General features: G+C 62.3%; 2 protein-coding genes across 13 annotated transcripts in view; one reads left to right on the forward strand and one right to left on the reverse strand.

Annotated features, from left to right (window-relative positions):
• The window catches only part of CUNH7orf50 (chromosome unknown C7orf50 homolog), a 109,248-nt gene that overhangs the window by 62,816 nt on the left and 26,066 nt on the right, over positions 1 to 20,366 (forward strand). The window lies entirely within an intron of this gene.
• On the reverse strand, positions 998 to 18,165 carry GPR146 (G protein-coupled receptor 146). 12 transcript variants are annotated; one of them, XR_008419173.1, is made up of 3 exons: positions 18,059 to 18,162; positions 16,733 to 16,828; positions 998 to 1,568 (listed from the first exon to the last, which is right to left on the reverse strand). XR_008419173.1 is itself a non-coding variant. In XM_053894041.1 (3 exons), exon 3 carries the CDS (start codon positions 6,651 to 6,653, stop codon positions 5,652 to 5,654), a length of 1,002 nt encoding a protein of 333 aa, XP_053750016.1. In that variant the 5' UTR covers positions 6,654 to 6,662; positions 16,733 to 16,828; positions 18,059 to 18,165; the 3' UTR covers positions 4,652 to 5,651. The 12 variants fall into 12 exon arrangements, 6 of the variants coding, with proteins under 6 accessions (XP_053750016.1, XP_053750015.1, XP_053750017.1 ...); XR_008419172.1 differs by having other exon boundaries at positions 16,713 to 16,828; XM_053894041.1 differs by lacking the exon at positions 998 to 1,568 and adding an exon at positions 4,652 to 6,662 and having other exon boundaries at positions 18,059 to 18,165.

Genomic DNA, 20,366 nt, shown 5'->3' on the forward strand with positions numbered 1-20,366 from the left:
AGGGAGAGAGAGGGTCCCGAGCAGGCTCCGTGGGGGCCGCACAGAGCCCGAGGTGGGGCTTGATCCCACCCGTGAGATTGTGACCTGAGCCAAAGTCTGGAGTTGGAGTCGGATGCTTAACCGACAGAGCCACCCAGGCGCCCCTGCAACGTCTTTTGAAAGCGTTTATAATCTTTGAACTGTCTCTTTCTCACCTATGCTCCCTGACACGGCTTCAGCTGGCGATCGGAAATCTCTGTGTGGGGTTGCCCTCCCTGGAAACATAGTGCGCCGAGCGGTAACCGTGCAGAAGTCTGGCGTCCTAGGCCGGACTTGGCTGCTGTCCCTGTCTGCGCCAGGTTCTGTTGGCTTTAGTGTGCACACGCGTGTGTGTGCGGAGCAGCGCCTGGGTGGTCCGAGTGCTCCTCTCCACTGCTGCTGACCGCGTGTTTTTGGAAAAGCGCAATGTGCCCTGAATTCCCTGAGTCACGTGGCATCCGCAGGGCGGAGTTTCCCTCGTCCGATTGTTGGGGAGCGCGGGGCGGGGTGTCTGCCGTTCCGCGGCTGGTTTGGGGTGAAAGCCCCCAAGGTATAAATCACCGAGCGCGACCCGCCGACCCTGACCACATGGGCTGTAAACCCCGCGAGAAGCACCCTGTGCAGGCGCGGTCAGGGTTGTGTGGCCGGCGCCCAGCTGCCCTGCAGGGCGAAGCTCTGCCGGCGGCCACGAGGTGGCGCCCCGCACACACGCCTGCGCTCCCAGCTGCAGAGCGGGTCGGAGTCCCGTGTTCCCTGCGGGAACGTAGAAACGTACCGCGCTGCGACTTCGCAGCATTTCGGACGGTAGCATCGTTTCCTCGGTTCGCGTGATGTTAGTGGCACACGGGCCCGCAAGAGCCTCCCGGGAAGCGGTTTTCAAATACCGGGAGGAGGGGCGATAATGTCATAGCCGCTCAACAAATGCTTTTTCCCCGGGACTTCTGTCTTACACACGTACGGAATGAGGCAAATCGTAAAATTCTTTGCTCCTCCCTTTCTTTATTAACATAAGATGGGTAAATTCGGATTCTTTCATTCCCAGAGACTCACTGTTCGTTACTCAGATTTACTCGCCGTGTGCACGGCACGCTCCCCTCTTGCCCCGGGGGACGAGGCCCTCCCGCGGGGGGGACAGGCCCTCCCACACGGAGCCGCTGGGGCCACTCAGTTCTGTCCTCGGCCCTCGGGACGCGTCAGCAGTTGTCAAACGTCTGTTCTCGGGAAAGAACGTTTGCCAGACTTGGGGGGCTGTCTTCACGGGGTTCGGGGTGCGCCCCGCCCTGCCCGAGGGAGCGTGCAGGTACACGCTGCTGCTGTGCCACTGCAACAGAGGAGTAACGAAAAGTGGCGGGCCCCGTGTCACCAGGGGAAATAGGCTAAGTCCCGTGCCGGTTTCTGCTACACGTCATACACCCCTGGAAATACACATTTTGAGAATTCCGAAGGTGGGTGATTTGTGTCAAGTGACTTAAGTCTTCAAACGTGTGGGTTTTTCTTCAGCAGGATCTTCTTCGTGATTTACGTAGAACTCGAGGCAAACGGTACAACCTCTGGAAGAGACGCAACAGATGAGAAATGAAAAATTCCCCCAGTTTTCCAGCTGACTTTAAATCCAAGCACTTCACTTGTAATTTAGCTTCTTAATCATTTTCTCCAGGTTTATCCTTTATCACGTGCTTTCCATGAAGGCCTGGGGGTCTGTCTTACCGATGCATCTGCCACAATTAGCAGGAGATCTGGTTTCCCGTGATAAATTTTATAACCTTCGTGAAGCAAACCTAAAATTAAATTCACCTTCTGGAATCTTAAATAAGCACGACAAGGTAGATGAGTTGTTGTGATTAGCAAAATTAAGATTAACTTAAAAAGTATAATACGAGGGACTGATAACAAAATTAAGGGCCTTGGAACATAGACTTCCACTGGGAGACATCGAGATGGGTGAGTTAAAAAAATACACGTGTAACACGTCGGATCACGTTCACGGTCTACTGGAGCCTTTCCCGACCGACTCCTCATTCCTCTCTCAGCTCAGAATTCTTTCCATGTCTTGGGCCACGTGGCAGGAGCGCTGGAGGCAGCGTCCAGTCGCCCCGGATCCAGCCCAGGTGCCTGTGGATGGACAAGAGCCATGTGGGAAGCACATGGGGCTGGTGGCGGAGGCGTCCCCAGTGGGGAGAAGAGCACAGAGGCCGGTCGAGCCGTGAGACCCGGGGATGCCGCGAAAGCAGCGGACGGGTCTCCGTGAGACGCCCAGCCGGCCACCCGTCCCCGGGGGCCCTCTGTCACCGGCACGGGTGGGACCCGCTCAGGCCCCCGGAGGTCACCAGAAACAAGCCAGGTTGCAACCAAAGCCACTGGGAAAGTGAAAACAAGACCGTGATTTTCGGCCCCTTTTCTGTTCGGGGGAGCCCAGCTGGGGTGAGGGACTCCGGGGCTGTGGGCGGAGACCCACGTGGCTCTCGGCTCTGTGCCCTTGGGATCTCCCTCTTCTCCTAGGAGCTCTTTCTAGAGCAAAGAGCAGAACAGATGAGCGAGGAAAAGGGTCTTTTTATTTGAAATAGCACTGCCACCCCAAACCAGCCCACTCGCTGGGTCCCGTGTCCCCTAAGAACGGTGCTGGCTTCCTGACCCAAGAGCCTGCCCGTGTGTGGTGGACCTGGGACTGACCCTGGCCCCAGCCCCGCCCACCCGCCGTGAGAGGACGAGGACTGAGACTCCGTGGTAGCAGGTGCGTGTGAGGTCAGAGGCCCCACGGCTGCAGTGCCGGGCACGCTGCAACCCGCCGTTCGCTCGGCCAACACGAGAGTTCCCCAGTGGAGCCGGGGCCACGGGACCCCCCGCCGTGCAGCCCACAGCTTGAGGAGCGGAGGGGGTCGGGTCTGAGACTTTCAGGACTGGGGGAAACCCCGCAGCAGAGGGGCACCGCGCCCTTCAGTAGAAATAGCACGTTCACGGACAGAGGCAACCCAGAAACTTCTCTAATTCTGCCCCTGATTTACTGGCCAGGAAGTAGATTAGGCCCCACCTGTCCAGAATTTCACAGCTACCAGGGGCGAGTAAGACCAGGACCCTGGTGTCCAGTGTATTTTCATGCTTCTGCACAGGCAGACTCTGAACTCAGTCATCGCATCATCCCGGAGGGGATATATTCTGCAGACAGAAACATAATGGCAACCAGGTCATGGGCTAAATCTCCCGAGAGACCAGGGCCAAATGGAGCGATTTCCCTGAATGGAATGTGGCAAAACGCAGAGCCACACTCTGCCATCCTCGGCTCAGATGTGTCAGAATTAAGTTTGCAGGTTCTCAAAAGTTAGTATGTTAATATCTCTGACAAGGGACTAATCTCCAAAATACATAAAGCACTCCCACAACCCAGTAGCAAAATAAAATGTGATCACAAAGGATGAGAACAGACATTTCTGCAAAGAACGCAGATGGCCGACGTGTACGTGAGAACGTGCTCAGCGGCACTCGTCAGAGGAGCGCGTCAGAACCCCAGTGGGTGCTCCTCACGCCTGCTAGGGTGCCGCCACCAAGAGGACACAGCGCTGGCGAGGGAGTACGGGAAAGGGGTCCTCGTGCACCGCCGGTGGGGATGCGCACTGCTGCAGCCACTGTGAAGACAGTACAGACGTGCCTCAGAAGTCAGAAGCGGGTCTACGTACCCAGTGATCGCACTTCTGGGTATCTACCCAAAGGAGACAAAAGCACTGAGTCAGAATGGTGTCTGCACCCCCACGTTCACTGCAGCGTTATTCACAACAGACCAGACACAGAAGCAGCTGAGTGTCCCTTGACGGACAAGTGGATGAGGAAGAAGGGGGCCGGGGGGGCGGGCACACGCACCGCGGAATATTAGCCATAAACAGAAAGGAAATCTGGCCATTTGCGACAACACGGACGGACCTGGAGAGCACTGTGCTAAGTGAGATAAGTCAAAGAGGAGTAGAACATGATCTCACTGGTACAGGGGATCTGTAAGAAAAACAACCAAGGCCACGGAAGCAGCATGGATTGGTGGTTGCCGGGGCAGGGAGGAGAAACGGGTGAAGGGAGTCAGAAGGGAAAAATAAACAAATAAATAAATAAATACAGTGTGTTGCTGAGCAGCGACAGAAAGCAACGCATTTTTGGATGCACGAACCTAAACGCGGGTTGGAGTTCCCAAGCTGCCAGCCCCAGCCGCTCCCCGTCACCGTAACCCCGCAGGAAAGCGTAGGGTGACGTACGAATGAGATCTTACGGCGTGTGCATCCTTCCGGCTGCTTTTGGCAAACGACCTACGTCCGCCTGTTCTCTGCGTTTGCGCGCACACGGTTAACGTGCTGCGTGTGCTGCGTGTTACGGGGCCCTGTGGGGCCGGGCCAGTGCCCCGCAATCACATTCACACTCGTCTTTCCTCAGAAAAGCGCTCTCCTACCCCTTCAGCTCAAGGTTTGCTACCCAGGGAATGTGCCGCAAACTTGACAAACAAATCTTCCTGTTTTTAGAGCTTTGTGGGTTTCAGAGGTGCAGTTAGGGGGCTGCAGGCCTGTGGTGCGTCGTGACGTCGGGGTGCAGGTGAGCGGATGGTGTTGAGAGCAGGGGGCTTCTACTGCCACGGTTTTAGAGCAGGTGTTTACGGGACGCGGCGCGTCTGGCGAAGCAGGCTGTTGTCGGGTGCAAGGTGGCAGTGGTGGCCCCACGCTCTGCCCCGGTGCCAGACCGGGCTCCGCCTTGCAGGCCTGTGTCTCCCCAGGCGGTCCCTCCCAGCTTCTGTGGTAGGTTGGAAATCCTCACCGTGCTTTCCTCTCTTCGGTTTACTACTAGCGTGGGGTTTTGTGCACACTTTGGGGAGCTGGCTTCTACTGAAGACGGTTAGCTGAGGCCACCTGGGAGGGCAGCAGGGGGTACCAGTTAAGGGCCCTCCGCCTAAGACCAGCCACACTGCTGGCCCTGTCCTTCTGAAGCATTTGCACGCTGCCCGTGTGCGTGGCACGGCACGCGCCTCTCCCCGCCTCACCCCACCCAGCACGACCCTGCGGTAGCAGGAGCCCGCCCGTCCGTCCCACGGGAGCGCCCTTCGTGTTGCTTCCTTCGCTTTCAGGCTTTGGTGACTTCTGTCAAATCTCTTTATAAGCGCAAGTAAAGAGACAGAATCGGGTATTTTGCCGGCACAGAATACAAACACTGGATTTGGATTCTCCTGACTTCGTTCAGAGACCCAGGGTGGAGGCGGCCAGGCTGAGGACGCTAACGCGTGTGTGGCCCCGCACCACCGAGCAGCGTGTCCGCCCGAAGCAGGTGGGCAGGCAGCTGTTTTTCACGCCAGGCCCCTCCCGCCTTGGACCCTCGCGGCCTTGGCCTAAGAGCGGCCTGTCTGGAAGCAGAAAACTTGGAGAGAACACGCCTCGTGCTGTTCTGGGTCCCGGCCTCAGTGACGTCCTGGGGAAGAGCGTGACAGAGCGGGCAGTGACAAAGTGCTGTGCGTCCAGGTCAAGTGTCGGTCGCCTGTCTCCCAGGAGGGGGCCCGGACCGTGCCTCCGGGAAGTACGCTGTTGACTGCCCGTCCGATGACCCCACCCGGGGCACTGGTGGCGGCCCCAGGACCCGCGCTCAGCAAGCGACCGCGACCCCAGCCGCCGGCTCTACGCCATCACCTGCTGTACCCCTGCTTGGTCCGGGGAGCAGCTCTGGCGCCCGCAGTGCATTTTCTTTATCAGCCGCCGGAGTTTGCCGGAGAAGTTTCTGTTGATGTAGCGGTAAAGGAGCGGCACCACGGAGCTGCTGGAGAAGGCCAGGAATCTCGCCAGGTCCTTAGCGAAGAGCAGGATCCCCAGGTGGTGCCTGTCGACGGGCCTCCCCCGCAAGGCCAGCAGCGTGTGCCCCAGGAGGGTCAGGTAGTGAGGCGTCCAGAGCCCGAACTGCGTGCACACGGTGGCCACCAGGAGCCTGTGCACCGAGGGGTCCAGCCTCCCCGCGTCCTGGTCGAGCGGCGTGTCCTCCTTCCGGATCCTCGAGAGGAGCGCGAGCGCGTAGAGCACGGCCAGGGCGGGGACCACGTAGCCGATGAACACCATGATGGCGTCCGCGGCCTGCGCGTCCCGCATCTTGGAACACTCGACGATCCTGGCGGCCACGTGGCTGCAGACGTAGAAGAGCAGGGAGGAGAAGCTGGTGAGCAGGGCCCCGCCCCAGACGAAGCCGCACACGTGTCGCGTGTTGTAGACGCTGGACATGTAGGTGCGCGGCAGCGCCCGCTCGATGTAGCAGTCGAGGCTGAGCAGGGCCGTGGAGTACATGGTCACCAGGGAGGAGACGTTGAACAGCACCAGCAGCGTGACGTGGGCCTCGCTGCCGAAGCCCCACAGGGCCCACCCGGAGGCGGTGGGGCCCAGCAGGTGCACGGGCGCCAGGGCGCTGAGCACCAGGCCCGCCACGGCCATGTTGACGAAGTAGACGTCAGGCATGGTCATGCTGCTCTGGTCGTGCAGGTTGACCAGGACGAGCAGGGCGTTGTAGCCCAGGCCGACGGGGACGCCGGCCACCAGGTAGAGCAGGGAGAAGACGGACAGGACCAGATGCATGTGCTGGCACAGCGGCTGGTCCTCCACGCCGCCCGTGCCGTTGAGCGGGCCGCAGCTCCACATGACGGCGGGCTGCGGGAGAAAGCAGCGGAAGGTTAGCCAGAGCCCCGGGCCCCGCCAGCCCCTCAGAGATGCGGAGGTGGTGCCCGAAGGAAGCCTCGCCCCTTAAGCTAGCAGGGCAAGGGCTAGAGACTGCGGGCCCTTCCAGAAAAACTCTGTCCCGAGCGTGCGTGTTCTGGGAGAGCCAAGTCGCTGTCCGTGGCTGCCCTAGGTCCTGAGCTGGGCCCGCAAGGTCACGATGCTGCCGTGACCCTGACGGCCACGACGAGCCTCCCTGAGCCCGTTTCTAGAGAAATCTGAGCACTGGATGATGCGCCCGAGATCCCGCCGGGGAAGCCGCTTCAGGCAGCCTTCACGCTGCCTCCCGTCCTGGCTTCTCTCCACCATGCGGGGACACCCTGTAGGGCTCCCCACCCCCAGTCCTGGGCTCCTGTCCAGCCCCCCACCACCCAGTGGCTTTAAGCGAGCCCCGTGACCACCTCCTTTTCAGCCTCTTTACTGAAAGGGGTTTTAGAAGGACAGGTGCCCGTGGCGCGGCACGCAGGGCCGTGATGCGTATGGGCCTTCCCACGACAGGGTGACCCTCCACAGCCTCCTGGGTGGGAACAGCAGGCCGCCACAGCCCTGCCCGGACCCTTCCCGGCGTGTGTGGGAATTGTGCGTCCGCCCGCCCTCCACACCTGTGTCTGCGGTCTGGTGGCCAGAGACCCGCCCCGTCTCTCCTGCCACCTGGGCTGCACCAGCACGCTGCGCCTCTGTCCCCGAGAGCGGGTGTGGGTGCACACGTGGGAGCAGGTCGCGGGCAGCCACACAGGCTGGCAGGTGACAGGTGCGCCCTGAACGCAGCTGGGAGAGCAGGAGGCGCTAAGCCAGGCGGTGGGAGCCCCACCTGAGGAGGAGTGCGGAAGTGGGGGTGGCCACCGTGGGTGAGAGGCTCACGCCTTGGTGTCCACTGGGCCACCACGGGGCCCCGGTGATGGGGTTCCCTCGGAGGGAACCTTGTGCTGCGCCCCCCCGCCCCCCCTCCCCGCCAGAGTGCAAACCAGTGGCCCGTGGTCTAGCACACGGGAGGCGTGGGTGTGCGGCTGGCCGGGAGGACCCACACGTGAGGAAAGAGCACACTCTTCACGCGTCACGGTCCTTTGGAGGAACACCTTCCGTGCAAAATGGATTTCGGCCCATCCTGATCTCCTGCTCTCAGAATAAGAAATCCTCTCGGGCGAACGCGTGCAGAGTGCACGTTTGTTTCCTGGGCGTAGGGGCTGCGGGTTCTGCCAGCCCTGTTGCTGTTGGTGCCGGACCCCAGCCCCTGAAGGGGCTCGGGGGCCAGGCCCTGCCCACACCTGCCGCTGCACCGCAGGCTGCAGCCTGGCGTGGGGGTCGGGTGGGGATCAGGCGGTGAACACAGACATCTACCTGCTGATTTCCCCCGAGGCAGTGAGCCAGTGGGGCGTCAGGGGGTTAACCAGGAAGTAAAGGGAGGTTGGGGGTCCCCACAACAGGAGTGCGCCTGCGTCGGCCATGATGGGCAGGTGGGCAGTCGGTGCGTGAGCTCCCGTTCAGGGACATCGAGTCGGTGGGAGTGTTTTGTAATTCTCGTGAATGCCGCCCAGCAGCCCGTCAGACCGGAGTGATGCTCGGGGTCGGGCCACTGCCGGGCGCCGGGCTGGCCGGATTCTGCCCACACGTGCTGATTACATCACTTTTAGAAGTGTTCGCTGTAATCCACAGCATGGGTTGGGTCCCTAAATCTAGACCGCGCTCCTCAGCTTCTGGCCCTGGTGGGCACCCTGCACCCCAGGAACCGGGCTGCTGGCATGTTCCTGGAACACCTGTGGTTCCTCAGGAAGCTTTGGTCTCCCAAAGCTGGGTGGTGGGGGGTCCTTTTTGTGTCATCTTTTAGCTGATTACACGGCTGGTTTCCTGAACTCATCCGGAGCTGGCTGTGGATGTTTAAGTGCGGTCTCCTCTCTGTTCTGGGCTCCTGCACGCCGAACCATGGCTCTGACCATAACCGGGGGACAGCGGACGGGGGCCCGTGGCTGTGGAGAGCTTCTCCACCGGACTTCACAGGCCTCGAGTCCCCAGGAAACACCGCGCGTTCTTGTGGCCACTAGACGTTTCACATCCCAGTGCATCCGTCTCAGCCGTGGTCAGCCCACAGGCAGACCCCCTCTGGTCTGGCCCTGCCTGGCTCACCTCCTCCCCCAGGGCCCGTGGGGTCTGCCCGAGGTGTCGCACCTACTCTCGTGTACCGGCCTCCCTCCTCGTAAGGAGACCGAGACGTGGAGCCGCAGCCCCACAAAAGGAAGGGCCTTCCGCCATCTTTAAGACCGGCGTTGAACTCACACGGGGTAGTTGCTAGCGAGAAAGGCGGGCTCGCGCTCGGCGCCCAGGCCGGGACCCCAGGATTCGCGCTCGTGGTGTGACGAGCCCGTCCTTCCCTCCCGGTTCAGGTGTGGCGGGAGGGGGGGGGGGCGGGGGACACTCGGCACTCACCATTCAGGGCGTCCCCCCCGGCCCAGCCCCTCCCGGCCGCCTGTCCCCGGTGCAGCCACGGCGGAGCCTTCGGCGCAGGCTGCTTACCTTTATCCCGAGCCCCACGTTTCTGTGCGCCTGGACCGCAGACCCCGTCCGTGAGCAGCCAAGGACGCCGAGAGGATCCTGTTTCTCTGCCCCCCACCCCCACCCCACCCCACCCCACCCCACCCCCGGGAGCTTATCAGCCGCAGCCGTGCAGCGCTGGCTTCCTGCGCGGGCGCGTGTGTGCGCTCGGTGCCCAGTGTGGACGCACACTTGTTTTCCTCCAGTAAATCACTCGGACTCTGCCTCCCTTGGCAGGCACGGCGGCCCCTCCCCAGCTCTGTTTACAGCCGGTTTCACGGAATGAGGGTTGTGCCTGGAAGGGCCGGCACCGTCGGATCAGGCTCCTGCCCTGCCGCTCCGGTTTCGGGAGCGCCCGCGTCCTCCCCCCCCCCCCCCCCCCCCCCGCGCCCCCGGCCCGCACCGGGTGGCGGGGCCGGTGCGATGAGGCTCGTCTGGAGCCCACGTGGCCGCCCCGGACACTCGGGGTGCTGGGCGTGTGCACGGACGAGTTCCTTCTTTCCCTCTGCGAGGAAGCGGGGCGGCCACTAAGGGCGGAACGCGGGCCTCCCTGAGAGTTACCCAGTCACCATGGAGAGGGGCCGTGGCCGCCTGCCCTGGGGCGTGGCCCCGAGAGCTCTCCGAAGCGGGCAGCGGTGGCTGAGGGCCAGGCTCGGGACCGGCAGGAAGAAGGGCGGGTGTCTTCTCGACGTCGCCGTGGAACACAGCCGGCCTGGAGCCTCCCGGCCGCGGGGTCAGAGCCGCGGCCCTGACTGCCCACGGCTGCCCCGTGGGGCCGCAGGAAGGGCCGCTGGCGGGCCGCCGCGCCGGGCTGAGGACGGCTCCGTTCTTGGGAAAGCCTCAGCCGGAACGCGGTCTGTCGAGAGCCTCCTTCCTAGTTCACGTGCTCGTGTGGCCCCAGCTCGCTTGTCGGAGGGGGCGCTGCGCCTGCATGGTTCCCACGTGGGTCAAGTACACGGGCGGCCGTGATCTGGATGCAGACGGTTCGCTTTCTCTAGGCCTGACGAGAGGCCTCGTCCTTTCGTTCCGGCAATCCTCCGGGGAGGCCAGCGGCGAGGAGCCGCCTCGTGTCACAAACGGGGCCGTCTGTCTGGCCTTTGCCGAAGCTCGTCCCTGTCTTTGGGGGGGAGTGGGGGAGGCGGAGGGTGCCACCGTCACGGAGGCTCCCGGACGGCCAAGCGCCTGCCTCGAGATGGGCTCGCCCGCGCCCCGTGCAGACAGAACGTGGGTCCCGGGGAGCACGGCTGGCAGAGCCAGCCGAGCCCGGGGTGTGGGCACGTGGCACGGTGGACGCGCTCAGGAGGCCAGAACTGCCGCGTGTCGTGGGCGGTGAGAACGAGCAGGACGGGCCAGTGAGAGAAACACGCTCAGGTCTTGGAGCCGGTGGCGCTCGTCACAGCATAGACGTTGTGGAGACCGTGGGGGGGGGGGGGGTGCCGCCCGGTCAGGGCCCGGTGCTGTTCCTCGGGGCCGCTGCCTGCCGCTCCGCACCTGGGAGCCCGCGGACGCCCCCACGCCCGACCCCTTCCCGGCCCTGCCTTCCTCTGGTCCCCGGTTCCTTGCGGTGACCCCACTTCCCTTTTGTGCACTCTGGTTTTGCAAGTCCAGGAACCCGGGAACAGAGACTTCCCCTCAGGCTGCCCGGGAAGCAGGCCAACCTGGGAACAATGGTTTGGCTCCCGCCCTCCCGCGCAGCCCTCAGACCACCTTTCCAGCTCGCCCGTTCTCGGTTCACTTCCTTCGGCGAAAGAGGAACTTGGGGCACAGCCGGCGGGGAGGCGGCCTCTCCAGGGCCGAGCGGGCCTGCGCCCCACTCTCCACCCGTTTTCATTTGGAAACCTGCCACGTTCTCCCCAAACGGCAGGATTGACAATCCCAACTTCCAGGCCCTGCCACCTGCCGCAGCCCCTCAGCCGACGGTGTCAGGGTCAGCGGGGACCCCAGTGGGCCCCTCATCCAGGCTGGCTCTCCAAACAGGCCGGTCCTGTCAGCACACCTCCCCACTAGGACCCCTGGGCCCTTTCTTGCCGGAGCTCCCCGCTGCCTCCCTGGCCCCTTGTGCCTGCCCTCCTTTTCCACACGCTTTAGAGCCCTTTCCGGAAGGGTCCATTGGCAGAGACGCCTGGCCTGCTGTGTCCTTCCCGCCCCCACTCCCTCGGTGCCACTCTGCCTCTGCTGGCCCTGCCTCTAGCCTCCCAAAGCCTCTTCCAAGATTCCTTCAGGACTGACACCCCATCATGTCCATCCAGGTGCCCTGTCTGCACCCACGGCGATGGCTGTGCCCACGGACCGGCACCCAGGGCACCCCCCGTGAGCCACCGCTCCTGCCAGCCCACCGCTTCACCGCAGCTGAGCGCTGGGTCCGTCCCCGAACCTCTCCCCTCCTCCCAGGGTGGGTGTTCCAGGTCGGAGCCCCTTCCCGACCTTACGCCACCAGAGCCGAGAAGCACACGAAAAGCTGCGAACATCTTCCGAGAGCCCCCCCCCCATCCCACCCCAGATCTCCACGCATCCTCAAGACCCCCGCCGAGATGGGTCTGCGCTTCTCTGCGGCGTCGTGAGCCCAGACCGCCAGCCGGCCTGGGTGCACAAAGCCAGGCCGCCCCCGGCACGTTGGCAGGAATGGGTGCAGCAGGACCGCCGGGCCCCCACCCTCTGCTGGTCCGGAAGCGGGCCTCGGTGGTGACAGGCCAGCGCAGGGCGGGGGCTGCAGGAGTGCTGTGCGCCAGTATCTGGGCCGGGCGGCAAAAGGGAGGCGCTCTCCAGGCCAGCGACCTGCTTGCGGCTGTCCAAGACCAGGTTATGAGTTCATTCTGGCTTTTCCTGTAAAGGTGACTCACATACCCTCTCTCTCTCCGAGAGCTTTCTGCGTGTTTCGTTCTCTAATCACACTCCGAAGAAAGCCTCCGCACCATAAGGACTGGGCTGGCCTCTCCAGTGGCCACTCCCCTTCCCAGGCCTCTTCAAAGGGCTTCGGGGCAGCACGGATCCAGGCCTGTGGGGCCAGTCGACAGGTGACCGAGGTGCGGGAGGGCGGAGGAAGCTGCCTGGTGGAAGCAGGCACCGGGACTGGCCTGAGAGATGGCTGCACGAAGCCCCCCGCCCGGGGTGAGCCCTCAGCCGACTTGGACCATTACCGCGAACCCTTCGGCGGCTTGGCTGCGCATCCCAGAGGGGCGAGAGGTCACAAATGGCCTGTTCGTCCAGAAAAACCTGAGAGGACCCGGAGGCTGAGGGGGCACCCCTGCACGAGGCTGGCTGTGCGGCGGGAACCCTTCGGAGGGAACAAGGCTGTGCTCGACGCTCCCGCGTGGAGGGGTCGCCTCTGGGACCCATAGAGGAGAGCGAGGCCGAGGTCCACAAGGGCAGGGTTTCTTGGTCAAAGCTGGCATTCCATTTGTGGACTTGGTGCCACGGCTTTGCCATCCGGACCTCTCTGCGGGCTCACGGGGTGACCTCGGGCCAGCCTCTCAGAGTAATACGGTAGCCACCCCTGGCAGGGCAGGGGAGGCCTGACTAGCGCTTGTGGAGGATGGAGTGAGAGGCCACCGGGCGTGCAGGTCTCTGAGCGTTTCTAGGGACTTAGTTTCCGGAGCCCTCTGTCTCCCTGCATCCCCTACAGAGGCCTGTGTGTCCTCAGCTGGGTGACAGTCATTTACTACAAATGCTCTCAGGTAGAAAAGAAAAGCCATTTACTTCCAAGACCACCTCTGGGCTTCAATAATTATTTTTCACGAAGGTGCTTTCCTGGACTTGCCATTTCCAGGCCCAGGAGGTGTCCCGGCTGCTCCTGGTCACGTGGGGGGGTCGCCCTCGAGCCGAGGGCCCCCCTGTGCTGGGTCGGGAGGTTCTTTGGCTGGACTGCCAGCTCAGCACATGAGTGTCCAAGGGCTGTCTGTCCCCCGCCTGGGGCACGAGCAGCTGGACAAGGCCAAGCGACTCACAGACCTGGAGGCCCTGACGGGGGGGATGGGGGTCTGGCGCTGGCCTGGCGGCCCGTAGGCCCTGAACATGCCGCCTCTGCAGGGGTCCCTCTGCAGACAACCGCGAGGCCCTGCTGCGAGAGCAGGTGCAGCCCCTGTGGCAGTGGTGGCCTAGTGTCCAGAGCAGCAGGGGTGGTGGCCGGGGCCTGGGTGACGGAGGGGGACAGACGGGACAGCACGGCGGGGCTGCAGGTAGGGTGCCTGAGGCAGGAGAGCACCGGTCCTCAATGCCTCTGCTTTCAGTCACTGCCCTGGCCAACTCCTGTCCCGCACGGGAGACTTTGCAGCGGGACCTCCACGGTACAGGAGGCCACTTACGCAGAGACTTGCGCCTTGCAGAGGGGGCTCAGTTAGTGCCCGTGACCTGGCTCAGCGAGCTCTCAGGACAGCCCTGTGGAGCCTCCGGGGTGAGGCTCTGCTCACCCGCCGTGTGGTGCCCGTTACACAGGTTCTGTGCTGCCTCAGTTTCCCCAGATGAGGAGCTCAGGTACGTGGAGCGAGACCGGGTGGGCCAGGGTGAGTCCCCAGTGTGGGGACGAGGAGGATCTGAGCCCGCACCCTCCTCCCCAGGCGCGCTGGGTGCCCAGAACGCTAGTGCGTGAACCTGTGCTCCGAATCGGTCACCTGAGACACGGCGAGAGGAAACCCACCGGGAGGGAGGTGTGAGCACGTGACCACCAGTCGCAGGCCCAGCGGGGCTGTCGGGGGACAGGAGCGAGTTCACAGGCTCTGCGGGCTGGGTTAGGGCTTTGGTGACACACGGCGATTTTCCTGGTGTTGCGCTCACATTCAACTGGGGCATAAGTAAGCGTGTGCTTCCCTCGCGTGCACTCACGGCGTGCAGACAAGCTGGGACGCAGGACGGCTCTGGTCCGTTCTTTTCCAGCCCTCCCTTAGGACGACGCCGGAGAGGCCTCTCCGCAGCGACTGGCCCTCCTCTTCACTGCTGGCAAGGCCCACCCGCCGGTCAGGCGGCCTGTTAGAAGCATTTTGAGGCAAGACATGGGCGGCTTGCTTTCTGTGCCTTTTCAAAGACCGCATGATGGTATAAACCAGCCCGTCAAAACAGCACGTCTGTAAGCAATGGGAATGCGCTTGGCTGAGGCGCACAGTGATCTCCGTGCAGACCGGGGCCAGGAGTGGGTCCAGGCAGCATGGGTGGGGGGTGGCTGGGCTGCTGCAGGGATGGGCAGGGGTCACGCCTGCTGGGAACCCTGCCTGCACGCGCACAGACCCGGCAGACGTGAAAAACCAGCAAAGAGGAGTCACGCCGTTGAAAGGTAGCTGAGCCGGTCTCTCTAAAACCTTACCTGGTTTCCTTGCTTTGTTATCAGGAAATCCTGTCCTCTGGTGTGGGGCCCATCTGGGCCGGGCACCTGCCCCCCCACCCCCTGCCGGGGCCGGGCGGGGATGAACACAGCTTCCCTCGTCCCTTGTCCGCTGCTGTATGCACACACTGGTCCCTTGCCTAGACTGCCTTTCCTCGATTCTCCGTTCCTTTGTGAAGTGCTAACTCACTCCTGAAGTTTTATTTTGGCATCAACGCCCCGGGGAGCCCTCCCTGACTGCTGTCCCCACCCCCCAGCCAGTCCTGCTGAGAGCTCTCTGAGCTCTCTAAGCTCTCTGAACGGCAGGGGGGAGGGTGATTTGTGCCAGAAGTCTGGCTGGCTGGCTGGCTGGCTGGCTGGGGAGGAGGACCATTAGGTCACAGGCTCCTCCCCAAGGTGAGCACCAGAACCCCATGTAGGAGAAGGGACAGCAGAGAGTGGGAGAGCTTCTTGAGGGGGGCACAGGGCTGCGAGGCCCGGGCAGTGCACCCTGCTTGGGCGGACAGCCCGGCCGGGCTGATGGTCCTGTGGGTTGTTTCTATTTGACATAGACCCGCTGTGCACCGTGAGACTCAACTTCAGATGAATGTTCTAGAACAATCAGAATGCTTTGAAAATGACTCCTGAATGTTTATCTCCTTTTGTAATAACGGGCAGAGGCTTCAGCTACAATTAACATCCAGCTGGCAGGAGCCAGACACTCCGGAAAGGCTGATGTTTTCATAGGTTTTCAATGCAGAGGGCTTGTACATACTGATTCCTATCGCAAACGCTGCGCCTTCCTGGGGTGTGATAAGAAGCTGTTCTTACACAGATGGGTTGTTTTGAATTTTATAGCTTTTTGCTTTTTACTGTTCTCAGTTGCAGAGTAGTGAGTGGGCCAGGCAACCTGGCTGAGACGCATAAACAAAGAGCCGCCTCCCTCTCCCTGGAAGAGAGCAGGCTTGTCTGCCAGCTCAGGAAGGGCTGTGGGGGGCTGAGACCAGGCCGCCCGGTCCGGGCCAGCAGGGCGCCTGTACAGGCCACAGGCTTCCTTTCCCTGGAAGGAGATGGGACACACACTCTTTTGTCTATGGGAGCACTAGTTACTTGGGCTGTTTTGTTCCCTGACTTGGTTTGTGGCTCATGCTCCTTCCAGGTACCCCAGGCCAGGGGGAAACACAGAGACTCGCTCAGAAATTCAAAGGCCTGAGAACAGACCAAGTCTCCCATTTCAGACTCTGGGCAGGCCTGGCACCCCATCTGGGTTCCCGACCTCCCCTAGCTATTAACTAGGTGTGCTCTTACCTGGGGGGGGGGGGGGGTTGCTCAGAGCCCCTCATCTGATCACCGCCTGCAGTCATTTCCGAGGGAGCAACCAGCTGGCTGTCTGTTCTCAGAGTTGCTTCCTGGTGTGCTGGGTTCTAATTAAAACTGGGAAGCCCTTGGGCACGCCCCCCCCCCCCCGGCATGTATGGGAGGAAGGGGACCAGGCCAGGCCTGCTGGGGGACACACAGGACACCTGGCCCATTTCACCCTGTCCTGCTACTCCAGGACGTTGTGCTTGCACACGGGGCCCCCAGGGGACAGGACTCTGCTCCCCAGTGGTGCTTGGCATCTCCAGTTAGAGGGAAAACCAGCCTTTTTTCTTATCTAGACTGAGTCCTCTCCGCTCTTTGATGCCCAGGTGGTAATTTGGGTCCTAGGCCTGAGACCCCCGTGGGCACACGCGGCCTGACGCTGCCCACTTATACAAGTGGCTTTAGGCTTTGAGCCAGCAGCAGGCAAGAGGAAATAACCAGGAAACACCGTTTAAGGAAGAAGGAGCACGGTTTTGTCACGCGCACTAACGTGGAGGGGCTCACCCCCCACCCGCCTGCTAGCAGCCCCCAAGACGTGGCCCTGCTGTGTGGTTGGCTCCTTAAAGGCCAGGTGGCGGCTGTTTTCTCAGGATTCCAAATGACATCCCAGGGCCGTGGACGGGTGCGGCAGCCCCAGGACCCCCCCCTCCCCCGGCCCCCGGAGGCAGCACAGCCCTCTTCCCACCTGTAAATCAAACAAGCAGATTTCCCAACAGCGATCTCGGCAAGGATGTCACTCTCTCGTTATGTAATAGGCACAGTCTTCACAGCCCACAGCCCACGTGACCCACATCAGGTGGACGTACCTTGGCTTCCGTCAACCTACCACGCGCTCTGACTTGCGGGAACGCCAGGTCAACGCTGACAGTTACGTCCTGGCCTCGAGCCGCGTCCCTCTATCCCCTGGGTGTTTCCATCCTGACTGGAGAGGCAGGACACCGCATGGTCAGAGAGCGGCGTGTGGCCCCGGGCCACGGGCTTTCTGCTCTGGCCCAGCTTCCTGTGTCGAGGGGCCCGGTAAGCACTCCCCAAATACGAGCTCCAGGTTTTAGAAGCTAGGTATCGAGAGGCCGGCTTCGTTCGGGGAGATGGCAGAGGTTCTGGTCTGGAGAGCCGGGCCCCACAGCAGTTCCTTTAGGAGCTCTGCCGCGGGCCACGGACGGGGGCTGTACGCTGTGCGCAATTATTAATAGCGCCTCTGTTCGCTCCCAGCCGTGCCCCAGCTAGGCCCGGTGGGGACAGTGGAGGATCTGGTCACCGTGCATGAGCAGCCTGGGAACGGGGTCGGAGCCATTTTAGTCCTACTCTCGTGTTTGCAGAGGTTTGTGAAACCGGCTTCCAGCCTCCCGCTCCGCCGGCTGCTCGGCTTAAAGCTGGGAGATCTCGGAGGGGGGCCCCTCCGGTCAGGGGACATCAAACGCGCAGGCTCCCTCAGGCCCCCCCCAAGAGACGAGGCCCAGCCTCGAGACCAGAGACCAGAGCTGAGGTGTTCGTGGCAGCGCTTGCTGCCCGCAGAGCAGGTGGGTGTTCAAAGGCTGGGGGCCACTGCCTTCCTAGGAAGTTTTGCCGGAGCCTTTCCATACCCAGGGGAGTCACGTTTTCAGCAAGTGTCCGAGACAGTCAGCAACAGACTTGATAACTGCACTCAGACGTAGTTCCAGAACTTACTAAAAATTGTGTAATCACAAAGAGGGGGGAAGCTATAAGCACGGTCAGCCGTCAGCCTCCTTTCCCTCTCACCCCCTCCCCCTCCCCCTCCCCGCAGGACACAGGAGGAACCCTCCACAGGTTAATGACCGCAGGGCGGCTGCCCGGTTAGCTCAGCGGGAGGGCTGCCCCAGGCTGGGGACAGCGCCCCCACCCCGCCCGCAAGTGGACCGGTGCCCCCAAACCTCTGGGGAACAACGCCTCCACCCCACAAGGGGACGGTGCCCCCAAGCCCCTGGGAGACGGCGCCCCCAGCCCCCCCAGAGGACGGCAACCCCCCCCCCTCCCCGCCCCAAGAGGACAGCGCCAGGGCGGGGCCGAGGCACCCGAAAGTCCCAGCGGAGCACCGGCCGTGCGGGGCCGCCACAGCCCGGGGCTCGCTGTCCGCGCGGGCCGCGCCCCCGAGCGTGCCCGCCGCTCGACCCCGCGTTGGGCGCCCACTCACCGGCTCGCTGGGCCGCGGGCCGGGCAGCTCCGGGCTCCGAGGCGGCGGGGCTCAAGGCGCGCACGCCGCGCGGGCCTGTGTACACACGTGACCGCCGCCCGCCCCGCCCCCGGCCGGCCCCGCCCCGCCCCCCGGGCTCGCGCCGCACTCCCGCCGCGCGGGGCGGGGGCGGGGCGGAGCACGTCCTGTGACCCGAGGTCAGCCGCGTGCGGGACGCGAACCCCGGGCGCTGCGATGGGCTCCCCCAAAGCGCTGGTGCTGGTCGTACCGCCGAGTCAGAACGCGCTCTAATCTGCAGGGGACAGCGCCCCCCCTCCCTCCGAAGGCTGTAATCTGGTCCTTCCAGGCGCACCTGCACCTCCCCAAAGCGCGCCTGCTGTCTCCAAATTCACCCCTTGCTTCTTTCTGGTCGTAGGAGTTTGCCAACCGAGCCGGCCACGGGAAGAAGACACGGTGTACCGTCTGCAGCCGCATTAATTTCGTAGCTGTGGTCACGATTAAAAGTCGGGAGAGTTTAAAGAACAAGGAGGTTTACTTTGCTGTAATTAGTACCTTAGCGCCTTCTAATTTAATGAAGATCCGTGGTGTGACCGGGGGTTGAACGGGAGAGCGGTAGAGGCAGCATCCCAGTGCCGCCTGCTTGCTCAGGGCTCCACCCCGGGCCCGCCCGCCCCACAGCTCAGCTTCCTGACCACGGATTAGAGACGGAAGTTGGGGTCAGCTGGGGGACCAGACTCCCTGTGGTAAAAGGGCAGAGCAGAGTCCAGGTCACTTGTGGACCCCACCGCCCGCTTGGCCCTGTCGTCATTGCCTTACCTTGCTTCTCCGCCCAACGCCAGAAGTGGGTTTATAGCAGAGAGCCGCCTGACAGCGGGCCACGCGTCCCCCAACGCCTAGACCAGCCACGGTCGTCCAGCACTCAGCTCAGACAGCTGGAGAGACCCCTCTTTGCCAGCTCCTGCCCTAGGCCCTCAGAACAGCCTTGGAAGGTTTTTACTTCCACGTTTTATCAGCTCTTAAGACATCATTAGTGCTACGTTGTCTTATGAACCACTAAAAAGAAAACAACTTGCCACAATTAAGTTCTGACACTGCCGGTTATAAGAAGCATCCTGTTTTTAAAGGTGTTGAAATGAGAGAGAAAATGTGTTTTAGCAGCAGTGCAATGCAGGATTCCCATTTTAAGTGGCACTGAGGCTCAGAAAACTTAAGGAACCTGCCCAAGGTCACACAGCCCCTGGTGGGGTCAGGATGTGAACCCAGATGAGTTCTCTTACCAATGCACCCAAGTAAACGTTATCGCCCTCGTATGAGTGGCCTTGGCAGAATTCCTGGTCACAGTCCCCGGGACGCCAGGTATAACGCAGTCTGCCCACAGGACAGGATGTTCTGCAGCTGTTTGCAACTGGGGAGAGCTGACATGTAGTGCCACCTAAGCCACTTAGCGTCAGGTCACCCACACTGCCTTCTCTGCGAAGAAGGCCTCTGCCAGGAATGCCAGCGGGGCCAGGAAGGACAGCACAGTGTCCGTGCGTGTGTCAGGGCCACGCACCTGCAGCTGAGCCAAGGTCTGCACCTTCTAGCACTCTCTAGCTGGCTCACGTAAATCTCCCTCCGAGGGCGATAGCTTTGTGCCTTGTTGGCAGCTGCTCCCTGACTGTTCTGGCCGATTGCTGTGCCAGAGCCGGATGTCTGTGGGGACAGCAACACCGTCCTGGGCGGACGGAGTTGGTGTGCGAGCGTGACCTGATTCCTCCTGGGTTCCTGACCGTCTCACGCTCAGGCGTCCGTTTTCGAAAACCACACGGAGTTAGCCGTCCCCCGACTGCCGGTGTGGGTTCCTGAGGAGCAGGGGCTGTGTGCCCCCGGGGCCCCAGGGCTGTGCTTCTGCAGCCGCTCTCCCTGTGGTCACAAGGCCGGTGCCCTAATTGTGCACCGCACTCTGCAGCGAAGAGGGAGGCCGCAGCCCAGTGTTTTGCTGAGGTCACGGGGCCGCCTCTCCACGGATTATAGAAACATCACAATGGCCCTTTGCTCACCACATTCTGGAGACTTGGCGAGTATTCCTGGTGACTGGAGTGGCAGCAGACAAGATGGGCTGGGCTGCATTCCACACTGAGGGGACTCTGCTACCCAGAGTTTGTTTGCATGTGGTCATTCTCTGGGGGGGGGCGGGGGTGGGGGGTGGCTGGAGACGATGATGTGGAGGGTTACAGCTGCCTTGGCTGAAAAGGCAGGGCCAGCTTCCTTTTGGATTTGCCCCTTCTCTCATAATTATGTGCTTACACTGGATATTTGGTCCTAGGTG

This window comes from Panthera pardus, unplaced genomic scaffold, assembly GCF_024362965.1.
Source record: "Panthera pardus isolate Hobbes unplaced genomic scaffold, ASM2436296v1 HiC_scaffold_4, whole genome shotgun sequence".
Taxonomy (NCBI): Eukaryota; Metazoa; Chordata; class Mammalia; order Carnivora; family Felidae; genus Panthera; species Panthera pardus.